The sequence below is a fragment of the Mytilus galloprovincialis genome, chromosome 4 (assembly GCF_965363235.1).
Source record: "Mytilus galloprovincialis chromosome 4, xbMytGall1.hap1.1, whole genome shotgun sequence".
NCBI lineage: Eukaryota > Metazoa > Mollusca > Bivalvia > Mytilida > Mytilidae > Mytilus > Mytilus galloprovincialis.
This window is the reverse complement of record NC_134841.1, coordinates 30,228,201-30,242,174: the sequence shown is the minus strand read 5'-3', so window position 1 is coordinate 30,242,174 and position 13,974 is coordinate 30,228,201. Positions and strand designations below refer to the sequence as shown.

The 13,974-nt window shown below is 31.8% G+C and overlaps 1 protein-coding gene across 3 annotated transcripts in view; it reads right to left on the bottom strand.

Moving 5' to 3' along the window:
* LOC143071841 (myosin-IIIb-like) overlaps window positions 1–13,974 on the bottom strand; it is a 45,382-nt gene that overhangs the window by 30,446 nt on the left and 962 nt on the right. For all 3 annotated transcript variants that reach the window (XM_076246448.1, XM_076246446.1, XM_076246447.1), the window contains exons 2-6: window positions 5,152–5,217; window positions 3,929–4,059; window positions 1,580–1,785; window positions 1,006–1,162; window positions 199–304 (exon numbers count right to left, since the gene is read on the bottom strand). In XM_076246448.1, coding sequence (XP_076102563.1) covers window positions 199–304; window positions 1,006–1,162; window positions 1,580–1,785; window positions 3,929–4,059; window positions 5,152–5,217 — 666 coding nt within the window. The remainder of the gene's footprint in view (window positions 1–198; window positions 305–1,005; window positions 1,163–1,579; window positions 1,786–3,928; window positions 4,060–5,151; window positions 5,218–13,974) is intronic.

Sequence of the window (13,974 nt, the reverse complement as noted above, 5' to 3'; positions counted from 1 at the left end):
AAAAAAAACATGAAATGAGGTCAAGGTCAGATACACCTTACAATCATTTCATACATACCGGTAGTTTATACATATAGTTGACCTATTGTTTATGGTATCTGAAAAACTGACAAAAACAAAAAAACTTAAGATTGACCAATGACCAATTACTATGAGGCAATGGTCAAATGAAAGCTGCCACACAGACATGCAACTTACTTCATCAGTAAATCCAACCAAATCTAATGAGTTTCTCAGGTCTTCATAGTTTCCTTTCAAACTTTTCTTTTCATTTTTTAAACAAGATGCACCATTTGATAAATATCTACAAATAAAAGACATCATTGAATAGAGTTTCATAAATTAGCTGCATTCTATATTGGCATATTGTAAAACAGAATTTTTAACTGTTCTAGCTATTCCTCTCTAGCATAATTGTGTATACATGTACTTCTATATTTTTTGTATGATTTATTCTTCAGGTATCCAACCTTCTGATTCTCTCTTTCAGCCAGTTTATTTATTAAAAGTGTTTTGCTAATAACCAGAACTACTTGGTCTTTTCATACAGCTTTTCAAAATGAGTCATGTAACAGTCATTTTAATATGCTCCATCATTGTTTAAGTCTTTGTATCTTCTGTATCATGCAATGAAGTTGTGTACCATTTTATTACTATATTTTTTTTATTTTGTGCTGATATAGTGTTCTATTAAAAAAAAAACATTTTATTATACAATGGAACATGGAATCTGAAAATACCTATTTTACATACTTTATATGGAGGTTATCCAAAAGTGGATGGAGATAATCGTGTAGAAGAAGAATATTTGTGCTTTCCAAGAATTCCAGCCTATTCTACTGTTAAGGAAATTCAAAAGTGCTCACAAATACATTTGCAAATAAAGTAAAAGAAAGATAATTCCTGTAAAATGAACAACATGTGTAACTCTTTTAGTTGGAACCACACATGTACTTGAAAACTCTGATAATTTGTCTTGTGACACAAATGCAACTATATAGCTACCTGTAATTTTCTGGTTTCTGTAGGTGAAATCTTTGTTGGTATTCTGTTGTTAAACCAGCAAACATGTAGTAAAATATATGGAAATTTTCTTCTCCAGGGTTTTGTCTGACTAACCGAGACCTTTCTAGCAGATATTCCGATATTTTTGCTCCAATCACTATATTCAACAGAGGAGAACATTTTCACATTAAATTAATCATTATAAGCAATGTATGTACATGTGTGACATTTGCTTGAGATGTTCACTTTTTGAAGCAGATGCAACAGGCTAATATTGGCAAATGAATGTGAGATTAGCATCTCTTGATTACTTGTAATTTTGTTCAAAACAGCTTTGCATTTAAGGAAAATTAAAACCAACCTTCTTTGATATTTAGGATTGCAAAAATCAAAATGAGGCTAGGGCTTACATTAAAAGAATTTGAAAGCTTTGAAATACTGCAACCTAAACAATATTTTCCTGATTGTAGAAATAAATTTCTGTTTAAACATTTGTAAATAGACATGTTTGTTTTTTTTTTAATTCTTAACTCAGATAGCCATAAGCACAAATTGAGAGAAATGGAAAACATACCATGGCCATTCCTGAATGCTAACTGTATATATTTTCCAAATCTGCTGGAATTGTTGTTCATAGAAGTTTGAGCATTTCCAAAAGCTTCCAACAGTGGATTGACCTGAAGAATCTGTTGTTCTAGCTGTGTATTGCTTCGACATAGTTCTATTAACTGTTTTATTATTAATTTTGTACTTTCAGTTTTGCCTGCTCCACTCTCTCCACTGGAAGATAAAAGTTTAAGATAAGTTAAAAAATACATAAAGATGAATCGACAGTAAACTAAATTTCAAAACGAAAATGTGTCCATAGTTCACAGATGCCCCACTTGCACTATCATTTTCTATGTTCAGTGGACCGAAAAAATTGGGGTAAAACTCTTAACTTTGCATTCAAATTAAAATATCATATAATAGGTAGCATGTGTAATAAGTTTCAAGTTGATGTGACTTCAATTTCATCAAAAACTACCTTTACCAAAAACTTTAACCCGAAGCAGGACATACGAACGGACGCACGCACACACACTGAAAAAAATAATGCCCATAAATGGGGCTTAATAACTTAACATTTAGCAAATTATCAAATATAATGGTTAAAATCAATCAAAAATGGACATTTAATAAAATATTAATCAAATTATAAATTTTATCTTTTTCCTAAGAGCATTCAATACCATCAATCATCAATCTTTTTCCTAAGTAAAACAGATTGGTAAAAAACAATCAAACCTAGATATTCAACTTAAAATAAGTTTTACAATACCCTTCACTATATTGGTAAAAAAACTAAAAATCTACAAATCCAATACTTGATATCTGGAGTGTGTTCAATTTCATAGATGCTACATAGATTTGGACTTCTGAACAATTAGCTAGCCTAACTGTATAGAACTAGATGGCCCCAAATCTTCATGCTCTCTACAGAATTCAAAATGACATTGGTTGATCAAATTTGATAGACTAGTTTAAGGAAGTACATCATTCAACATAGATAGTTATGCAAGTGTAGGGTATAGCAGCTATAATCATGACATTGGGGGATCCAAGGGGGGGGGTTCCGGTGGTTGGAACTTGGAACACCCCTTTTTTCCTTTTTTTGGACGATCAATGCATTTGAATAGGGACATATAGTTGGAAACCCCCCCCCCCCCCCTTTGTCCTGGGTTGGGAACCCCCCCTTTTTAAAATGGCTGGAACCGCCCCTGCATGATAATAGCTGCAAGGTTATTAAATGTAATCCTATTATTAAATAGCAGTCATCCCCTCTTTATGGCTATAGTATAAAATTTGATGTTGATACAAGAAACAATTAACTGGTATATTGCTGACACTATTGAATATAAATGACAACCTATAATCTATAAGGTTCAGAGAAAAGAGGGGAGGGGCAGACATCCATCAAAGACATCTAGGAGTCATCATCTTCATAACATGTAAACCTCTTAAGATGTCTATTGAGACATTTCAACATACAGATGGTTTCTTGAATTAAGCAGTAAAAATATTTTAACAAAATTTAAAACATGCAAATACAAATGCAGCGTTCATGCATGTATACAAAAAAATAATAAACATCACCTTAAATTTACAATTGTTCATGCATGTTTACCTTTTTTGTATTACATAACCTCAATTGAGACTGATTAAACACCACCTTTTATCCATACAGAAAACATATTAGGATAAAAGGACAAAAGGTAAATTTGCCAACAGCCAAATATGAGGGCATTACTGTGTAACTAATAATGGACTTATATAATAAACTCTTTCAGACAGACTATGCTTGAATAATATATTTATTTATATATACACCTAATTTTTGACCATTTAAATAATTTCAGTCAAGTATTTACATTGTGATTTATTTTTTTAATACCACAATTAAATACACCCAATAGATAAACATTAAAAAAAAAAAAAAGACATACACGCACAGTTCACTTCTATAACATTATTATGTACTGCCCTTGAATCGGACAAGTGCTTTATTAGTGTTTTGTAACCATATGAATATTCATGACTATTACCTGACAAGTATACACTGATTGCTTGGTGTTTTGACACCAATGTCCAAATGAATATTCATGTGCATGACCTGATAAGCATACACTTATTCATTGGCGTTCTGTCACCAATGTCCATATGGAGAAAATTTCAGTGACTGAATTTTCGGCTCTCCATTAACACCATTTGCGAGTACAGTCTTAAGAAATGATGATAGTCCGTTGGAAAGGGTTGATAAATGGCTGGCCATTGTTAAGAGAGAGTGGAAAGGGATTAATATAAGTTGCAATAACTTGTTTCCCAATCCAATATAAATAAATATGTTTAAACTAATGTCCATATGAATTTTCATGACCATTACCTGATAAGTATGCACTGATTGGTTGGTGTTCGTCCTCCATAGCCTGTTATACATTGATACGCTGCATCAGATATTGCAAATATATGAGGAGGGTTTGAACTCTTCTTCTCTAGGTAGTACTTCTGACTTTCCTACAAAATAGTATAGTGAATTTAACTTTACATTTTAAATTAGGATCTTGAGATTACTTTCATCTTTAATTGTTCAATTCTGCCAAAAGTTACAGCTTTGCAGCTTTGTGACATGTGTGTAGTCCTGAAGTAAAACTGGCACTTCCTTTTAAAAAAAGTAACAGAATTTGATACCAGATTACATATAAAACTGCCTTGTTTGTTTACTCTTCATTTTTCTTTGACATATATCCTGAGTCTAATATAAAATGTATTTAACTCAAAAGGGTGAATATAATTTTGGTGTTATTCTACTTTATTTCCAAGTTTGCATTTTTTGTTGTTTTAAATATTTTAAGTGCATTAAAGTATGTTCACTATGAATAAAGTATATATGAATTGTTCATTTTTAAGAAGACTACTGGAACTTATTATTATCCAGCATTCATTTACAGTAAACAAATACATACCTGACAACTTTTTAAAATGCCCATGGGGGCTTTACGGGCAAGATGGCTTTTATAGTCCTACAAATCCTTCAAGGGGGCCTTTAAATACATTTGGTTTCTTCATACTTTTACAAGCCTATAGTCATTATAAATTTAATGTTTGGTCTAAAATTGTGGACAAAATTGCTCTTTCAAAATTTCCATATGGAAGTCTCCATGGGGGAAATCCCCCGCAAATGGTGACAGTTGGTAGGTACAAAAATGTATGCAAATATTTTATATGTCTTAAAACAAGAGTTTCTGTATAAGAAACAAGTACTTTCATCTTTTACATAATTTACATTTTGTAGATGTCTTTTTACTTAAATACTTCCAATATAATTGATTGATTGATTGATTGTTGGTGTTTTAACACCACTTTTGGGCTATTTCTTGGCAGCCAGTTTTTATTGGTGGAGGAAGCTGGAGAGCCCTAAAAAAAACCAAGACTTTCAATAGGAAAACTGACAATCCTAGTCAATTAAGATTAGAGCTGAGTGTTGACTGGTTAGTGATTACAGTATTAGTAGATCTACTTAGACCACTTGGCCACCATTAGGCCCCCAATATAATTGAACAACTAGAGTCTCTATATTTTCTGTCTGTATGATGTGACGTGTCTTACCTCAGTTCCATATATATCAAGGTCTCTGAATGGATTAACTGCAATTAAAATGTCACCAACATATGTCTGCAAAAAGAAAATATTCCTACCATAAAACATCTCTTTTGATTAATTTTAAAATGTAAATACATATATTACTACAATAAATATGTTACCAACATATAAATATCTGCAAAAAAAAAAGATACCTACCATAAAACATCTCTTATAATTCATTTTAAAATGTAAATATTTTTTAAAATTAAGTCAATTTTTATGAGATATTTTTGATCTAAATTAATAAACTGCAACATTTAAATGGTTCACTAACTCATAATATTGGCTCTAAAAATCAGCGACTTTTTAAATGCAATAATTTGGTGAACATTTAATGACAACATAATGTAAAATGTCCTAATGATTTAATTAAAGAATATTTTTTTAAAACCAATAAAATCATTTAAAAAAAAATTTGTGATTTCATAAATGAAGGTATTGTTGAATCTGATTTTTATCTTTGGACAAATCTATGACAGTTTTCTGATTCTATTCAAATATTATTTTATTCAATTCTGATTTGCAGGTTTGCCGGATCGACCAATATTGTTACAGCTTTTTGAAAAATATAAAATTATTTCTCTACCTAGCTACCTACCCACACCTGGCTTGGCAGGGTCAGGATTGAGGAAACAAACAATATATTAATATAGGCCTTAATATATATAATTATTTTCTGTGACTGTATATTACATTAATTTGTAGGATCCTTTACTATAGATAATTAAGCTGATCTGTAACAATAACATCTTCATGCCTTATATATCATGTACTGTAGTACGCCGCTAGATTAAAACTGACGTGGAAAGGTAACACACGGCCAGCGAAAGCTCTTTTTTTGAGAGCCCAGGTGGTCGTGTGGTCTAGCGGGACGTCTGCAGTGCAGGCGATTTGGTGTCACGATATCACAGTAGCATGGGTTCGAATCCCGGCGAGGGAAGAACCAAAAATTTGCGAAAGCAAATTTACAGATCTAACATTGTTGGGTTGATGTTTAGACGAGTTGTATATATATATATATATATATATATAAATGAAGCAGAGTTACAATTCTTCTTAATATACTTCTTTCAAAAAATAATCCTTTTTGCAATACATAAAATCGAGAATGAAAATTGGGAATGTGTCAAAGAGACAACAATCCGACCAAAGAGTAGAAAACAGCTGAAGGCCACCAATGGGTTTTCAAAAATATTAGACATACCCAAACAATTGAAGTCTTAAAAAATACACCTGTTAAACTAGGATCCATTATTGGGGTTACTGGTTGTAACCCTTTCAGTTGCATATATGATGTAAAACATCTAGCAGCATTAACATTAATACATTGTCCTCTGCACTTCAGATTTTACAATAATGTTAATACATCAGTACAGTAAGAGTTGTTTTATGGATGTCAACCATTTACATCTGTTGACCCTTCGGCCTTTGTTAACCAGAGTAACTCATAATTGGTCTGTAGTTCCAATTTTGGTGGATTGTCTCCACATTGTTAGCCAGATGGCGAGTTGGGAATATTTTGTACTTTCTCAGATAGTGATCATAATTCTAATTTAGTGTATGAAGTAAATTGTTAACTTTTACTGTTATTTGAGATACTCACATATATATATATATATATCATTTGTATATATGTTGATGTGATTTTCAAGTATGATTTTTGTACCATTCATAACATTCTGCAAGAGCACAGGCACTTGTTTTATGGGATGGTAAGGGGATGGAGCTCGAGTCTATTCAATCTTTTGTAACAAATACCTGTGAAAAAATGTCCACAATTCTTTCAAATCGTAGGCGTAATTGTTTTTTGGGGGTTTTCATTGTCAGGGATGTTTATGACTTCTAAATGAACATATGCATTGCTTGTCATGCTTCCCTTCATCTAGAGTGATGAAAATGACCCTAGAAACAATGTTGTTCTTTTGTGTATCGAATTTGGCAAAAGGTTTGGAACATTGAACCCTCAAAAAGTTTGTTTTTTCTACAACAGCAAAATAACTTTGAAACAGTCCCTTATTTAAGGGATATGGACCATAATTTGCTATTGGGATCGTTTCCTATAACGATAGAAAAGTGATAAAAATGTGTATTACTGTAAGAAAAGTTGTAACTACATCTCAAGATGCCTTTATTTTTATCAACATACAAGTGTATGCTACTCTTCCCTAGAAAAAAAAAATTGAAATTAACAAATTTCAAAGATTATACGACCGTATTTTTGTGTCGTTTCTCGCGTTACTTTTCGCTTCCGAAGTGCATAACGCTGACTGATTTATAGATAATCGTCACCGGCAAATTTGTAACTGTTGCTTTCAAATAATAAAGAACATCGACCAATAAGAATAGTCAGAAGAAAATGCTGAGAACTATTAGTATTTCTGTAGCAGGTGTAAGAACACTAGCGTTACTTTGGTGTCCGATTTCGTAACACAAATTTTAGATGATGTAATCTGCTTTGTTGTAATAGAATTCTTTATAACAATATGCAAATATGAACTCTCGCGAGATGTTCAAACAGGTAAATCAGAGATGATTTACATTCTAGTTTTGTTCTTCGTAATAATTAAGTTGGAAAATGACGTTATCGTTATGCGTTACATTTCACACGAAACATAAGTCCAGTTATTTCCTTTTTCTTATTGAAATTGTTTTTGTCGTTAAGTTCTAATCACTTCCGGTCATACATGAAACATGTGACTAACATGTGATCACGCCCTTACGGCCGGATATATGAAATACTAGGTCGAAACATTGTTTTTGTTTCCAACGGGATGTTAAGCAAACATAATCTGTAGACTTGTTTCGTCTTGTTTAAAAAAGGAAAATACAATTTTCAAAAAGATTGCGCTGGGGGTCTATTATTTTTCCTATGTGCATAATGTTACATACGATCTTGTGTGAAAATAAATGCCCAATGACTTGACAAAATCGATTTCAGATTTGACAGACGTTATAACACACTTCGTTTCCGGATAACGATGTAAAGGGTCCTTGGAAAATTCAATCGACATTACGTCTCTTATCATTGTGCCGATGCTCGTTGGATTCATTTTGCTTCAGCAGTAAATATTACTGGATATTTTAGGTGAATAAAGATAATTTAATAAAAAATACATGTTAATATACCGTTACACTTGGAATGTATAAAGTTGGTATCTTTGTCACAATTTTTAATTATTTTTTTTTATTCATGTTCTGCAAACACTTTTCAGAAACGCAATAAACTTGTCAAAGGAGAAGTAAACTTTTACCATGCATGACTGAAAGGAAGTACTTTATTGATTTTAGCCCACTAAAGTAGGTTAAAATGTGGAAACCATGTAGATGGTGTACAGGTCACAAATATCACATGGTGCCTATTTTAAAGATTTTAATTCCAAGTTAAAAGTTTTTTTCTTTACTGGATTTAAAGAATTTTACATTGCCAATGATTTGGAATAAATTGTATATAACTGGAATTTCAAAACCAAATATAAATACATTTTTTTGGCTAAAACATCAAGATACAACGATTATGGTATCCTGTATCAATGAAGAAAATATGGAAATTTCTGAATAAATTGTACTAATTGTTTTCAAAACAAGCACATATTTAGGAGTTTTATAATACTGCTACATTCAAGATGGATTTTAAGAAAAAGTATACTGTTCAGATTATTTTAAGCAGATTTTGCAATAAAATAAAACTAAAAAAATGCTTTCGGTTTCTTATGGTTTCCTGTCGCGTTTAAAAAAAACTTTAATTTAACATTGAAAATAGATTTTAAATATTAACATGAAGCAAGTAACACTAGTAATGGTGTTCATTTATGTCTTTTGAAATATATTGTGCAAAATAAAGAAAATAAAGATTGGTTTCCTGTTTGGTTTCCTGTCACGTAAACGGTGAATCAAAATGTATTAATTTCTTCTTGAAAAACTCAATTGTTCCATTAATACTATTCTAACACCAACACAACCCACAGAATAAAAGTTAAAGTTTTAGAACTTATAAAAAAGGATACAAAAAGAAACCAAAGGCCGAATACCAAATTATGGTCCATATCCCTTTTTTAAATTTTTTTCCCAAACATGCTCAACAACACAGGCACTAGACATTCTAACAATGCTTCAAGACTAGTTATAAAATATGGACAATGGAAATAAAATAGTGTCCATGTATTTTATAAACAAAATTGTCCATATTTTTAAACTATTTTCAGAATGTCTATAGCTAGGTCCTGTGCCAACACGCCCATAGGTTAATTCTGGAACAGTAGAATGAAATTCAAAACAGTGTGGCTGTGGCCATTGATTGACACATTAAATTCATCCATTGACTGGGACAATTTATGTGAACGTTTGTTTGTAACGACCACTGTTCATGACGTACCTACATTAGACATTTAAACTGTGGGGTCACCAAAGGTTTCTTAACGCCTTTAATTATAAAAAAAAATCGAAAAATTAATCAGGAATAACCTTTATGTTTTGATTTATATAATTGATATAAATCAAAACATCGTGTTATTTCTGATTAATTTTTCGAATTACTTTATTAAGGTGTTGAGAACCTTTGGTGACCCCATAGTTTAAGTGTCTTTAAAAAGTAAATAGTGAGCAGTAGTCGTTACATACAAACGTTCACCTAAATTATCCCAGTCAATGGATGAATTTAATGTGTCAATCAATGGCCACAGCCACACTGTTTTGAATTTCATTCTATATCTATCTTCATATTTCCACACTCAGTTACAACTTTGACTATTACGTGCCATTGCATGCATGGCTTATTTACAATTTAAAAGAAAGAAATTTGTAGTAACATTACGTAACATTGCATTGGTGCTTAGAAAAAAAAATAAAGTGAAAATATAACAGTGATTTTTTTTTGTGGATTGTTATCCTATGTAGTATATTTCTAGGAAAAACTATGAACATGTTATGCAGTTTTTACAATATTTGTGAAAGAGCAGATATAAAAAATCTAATATATATAAGTTTTTAGGTAATTTAAGTAATTTGATAGTCATTTTTTTTTATCGTATCAGACTGGTTGTGCAGTTGTGAATAAGTATGTGCAATATGGTATCAAAATAGTAAATCAAATCCTAAGTGCAAATAACAAAAACAAAATTGTATCTTAGGCTGTACCAAATCACAGATGGTTCGCTAATAACTGGCTCCAGTCTGTTCCTCTATTTCATTTTAGTAAAAATTCTAAATGCCTCCACAAGACACCGTGTAGGTAATTCCGTATTGGTGACGATTCGAGTGCACTTTTATCATCGGCGTTTTGAAATGTACATGAGTTTGTTAATTTTTTTTATTCAAAATCTCCTATTACACAATCTTTTCAGAAGAGATATTTCTACAAAAACTGTTACACGTGTCATTCAACGGAGAACTTTTTACCTTCAGTTTTGCATTATAAAGAGTGAAAACAACATGTGATAAATAATCAAAATAAAACGAGATGAACTACGGAACACTTTTAAAACCTATGTCCAAATACCTTAAGCATGTTAAGAAGCTTATTCCACCAAGAAGCATTTGTAATAAATCAGAATAACCTTGGGTAAATAAGTTAACCGACTAAAAAAGCGGATAAACATGAAAAACAAGCTATACTGAAATAAAAAGGGAAATTCAATGTATAAAAACAATATCAAGTAATTTTAAATAAAAATCCATGCTCCAGAAAGAAAAAAAAAACTCATACTGGCTATATATATATAGAAAAATATGATTATTAATTGAGAAAAAAGAGTCAAACAAACAAATAAAGAAAAACCATATCAAACCCTTATAAGACCCAAATTAAAAAAAGTTATACTCTTTGGAACTCATATACAAATGATTACACATTCAATATAAAAAGTACAGACGCAAGGTGTGAACATAGCAGACACCACAACACCAACAGTCTAAAATGTTAGACATCGTGAATTTACAAACTGTAAGAGACCCCTTTTTTTGACGATCAATGCATTTGAATGGGGACATATAGTTGGAACCCCTTTATCCTGGGTCGGGACCCCCTCCTTTTCAAAATGGCTGGATCAGCCACTAGAGAACGCCGGCTTAGATCAAGACTAATAATGTTTAAAAAAAATGGTAAAATACTGAAATATTGCCATTGATTGATCCCATCTCACAACTAATAACACCAGAGACAGTCTACGACAAGATCCACCCATGGTATAAAGACTCATACAGACAATTTCAATGTGAAAGAGACAGCTACACATTTTCTTTGTTTTGCCAAACCATTAAAGACTGGACATATTATCCTCAGACATAACTAATACCACAAATACAAAAATATTTAAGGTCATACTCATGATGTGCTCCTTCGTATTTATTAACACATGAAATAAACAGGTAATCATTATCTTAAATTATAGGATGAAAACAAACGAAATATCAAAAGACTGAATTAAAAAATGTATAATAAAAAAAATTTTAAAAAATATGTAAATTGATAATATAAAAAATATGTGACCAAACAAATAGTAATAATTATATAAGTGTAAAAAATAATGTTAATCTATACGTAATAAATTTGGAAACATTTACCAGGCATGTGCCGAAAAGTAAACATCAGTAAGTTGATGGTTTTCAGTGTAGCTGAAGAAGAAATAAATGCAAGATATTTTCTTGGGATGAATTAAAAATGTTATAATTTTGACAACAATTGAATATTGAAGTTTATTTTGTCTAATGTCACACTTTAAAGTTTTAAGATTTACAATGAGTAAAATCGTAATTATGAGATTTTCGTCTATATATCGCTGTCGAAGTATATGATTTTAATTAAAAATTGCAATCATTTACATTTTGGGAAAAAAATATTAAATTTGTTCCATCCTTAACACATTCCGATAAAAGGGGTTGTGATTTTCTTAATTTTAATATTCTATTACACAGTCAACAAAATAACAATAAATTAATAAAATTTGCGAAGTAGAATGAAGGGCACGAATTTCCAATGCAGCTTGAAATAGTACAGCACAATGAAGACTGACAGGAATTCCGTCGTATAACATTTTTTTTTACGTGGCACTGGATTTAACGTCTGTAATTTTTTTTTAAGTAGATGTGTCGTTTTTCTCTCGTGCTTTGAATTGTTTTTGCCCTAGAGATGTGGATCATTTGGTTTTCGACTATTTTGTCAATGAAATAAGAGCACTACAATCTGACACATGAAAAAGTTGTAACTAATTTTACTCTCGGTATTTAAATTAAAAGTCACTACAAAAATAACTAACACATTTGAGATCACCTTTAACCCTTTTTGTACAGGTTGGTTGTATTAAAAGCTTTCTTAAGCTTATACGTATTGTTGATTATAAATATGTAAAAAAGAAGATTCGCCGATCTTCTCGAAATTCAACGTTGGGTATTTTTAAGAAACAAAATTTGACTATTATTTTCTGGACTCGGTAAATAATGAGGAATACGTAGTTATAGAAAATAAAAGTCAAACATTTAAAACTATCTTTACTCTATATTGGAATACATGTATCTCTATTTGTTCTCTGTCAAACATTCGATGAGGCAGTTGACCAACAGTTGTGAAGTTTAGAAAAGACTGAAGAACTAAACCTAGCCAACGTGATTGTGATCAAGTTAGGTTTAAATGGTCCATTTTTCCCAATCCTTTTTTTCTAAACTATTAAAAAACGTCGAGCGGTCCGACGTTGGTCAACTGATCGCGCTGCTCACGCTGTCCCACTTGGCAATGAGATCTGATATGTACCGCAAGTTATGCAATAAGTCAACTTAAATAAATTGTTGATATTAGATAACAGATCGAAACACCTGCTTTCCAATACTATTTATCGTAAACTCACGTTTGTTCAAACAGTGTGCGTTATACCCGGATATCAGTTTATCTCCTTTACATGTTAAAATAGATAACGATATAAAATTTGGGTATTTTATTTTTATTTTTTGTTATCAAATCATTATTTTTGTTTCAAAGTGTTGTTTTTTTTTAAATTCAGACTCAGTAATCTGATGTTGAAGTGGTTGTCGTCTGTTTATGTGGTCCATAAGTGTTTCTCGTTTCTCGTTTTTATATAGATTAGACTGTTGGTTTTCACGCAGTTTGAATGGTTTTACACTTGTAACGGTTGGGGCCCTTTATAGCTTGCTGTTCGGTGTGATCCTATGCTCCGTGTTGAAGGTTGTACCTTGACCTATAATGGTTTACTTTTTTAAATTGTGACTTGGATGGAGAGTTGTCGCATTGGCACTCATATCACATCTACCTATAACTAATTAAGCTATGCTCCTAGACACACACCCTATCCCATATCATATATATATAGTTTTCAAATAGTAAACACTGTAGTGAGTCTGTAGTGAGCATACAAGGAAGAACATCATAATATATTCTATGAAAATGTTGAATATTTCACTTTGGACCACCTGTGATCTCGCCGTGGTAGCGTGCTCAACTTCAGTGCGGTAGGTCGTGGGTTCGAACTCCGACTGGCTCAACCCAATACCTGAAAACTGGTATTTGCTGCGTCTCCACTAAGCATGCGCCAATAAGGAGTAAGAGCAAAGACTGGTCGGCTCGGGTCACATGTCGTCCTAGTACAAATCAGGGTAAGGGGCCTGGGCCAGCTGAAGCCCGACGCCGGGTGCGGGATTTCTCGCTGTGTTTAAGACCCATTGATGGATTACTGCTCCTTGGTCGGGTTGTTGTCTCTTAGACACAGTCCTCGTGTTAATAATAAATTTAAGGGTTAACATTCCATTTCACATATATGTTGTCGACCTGAATATGAATCTAAT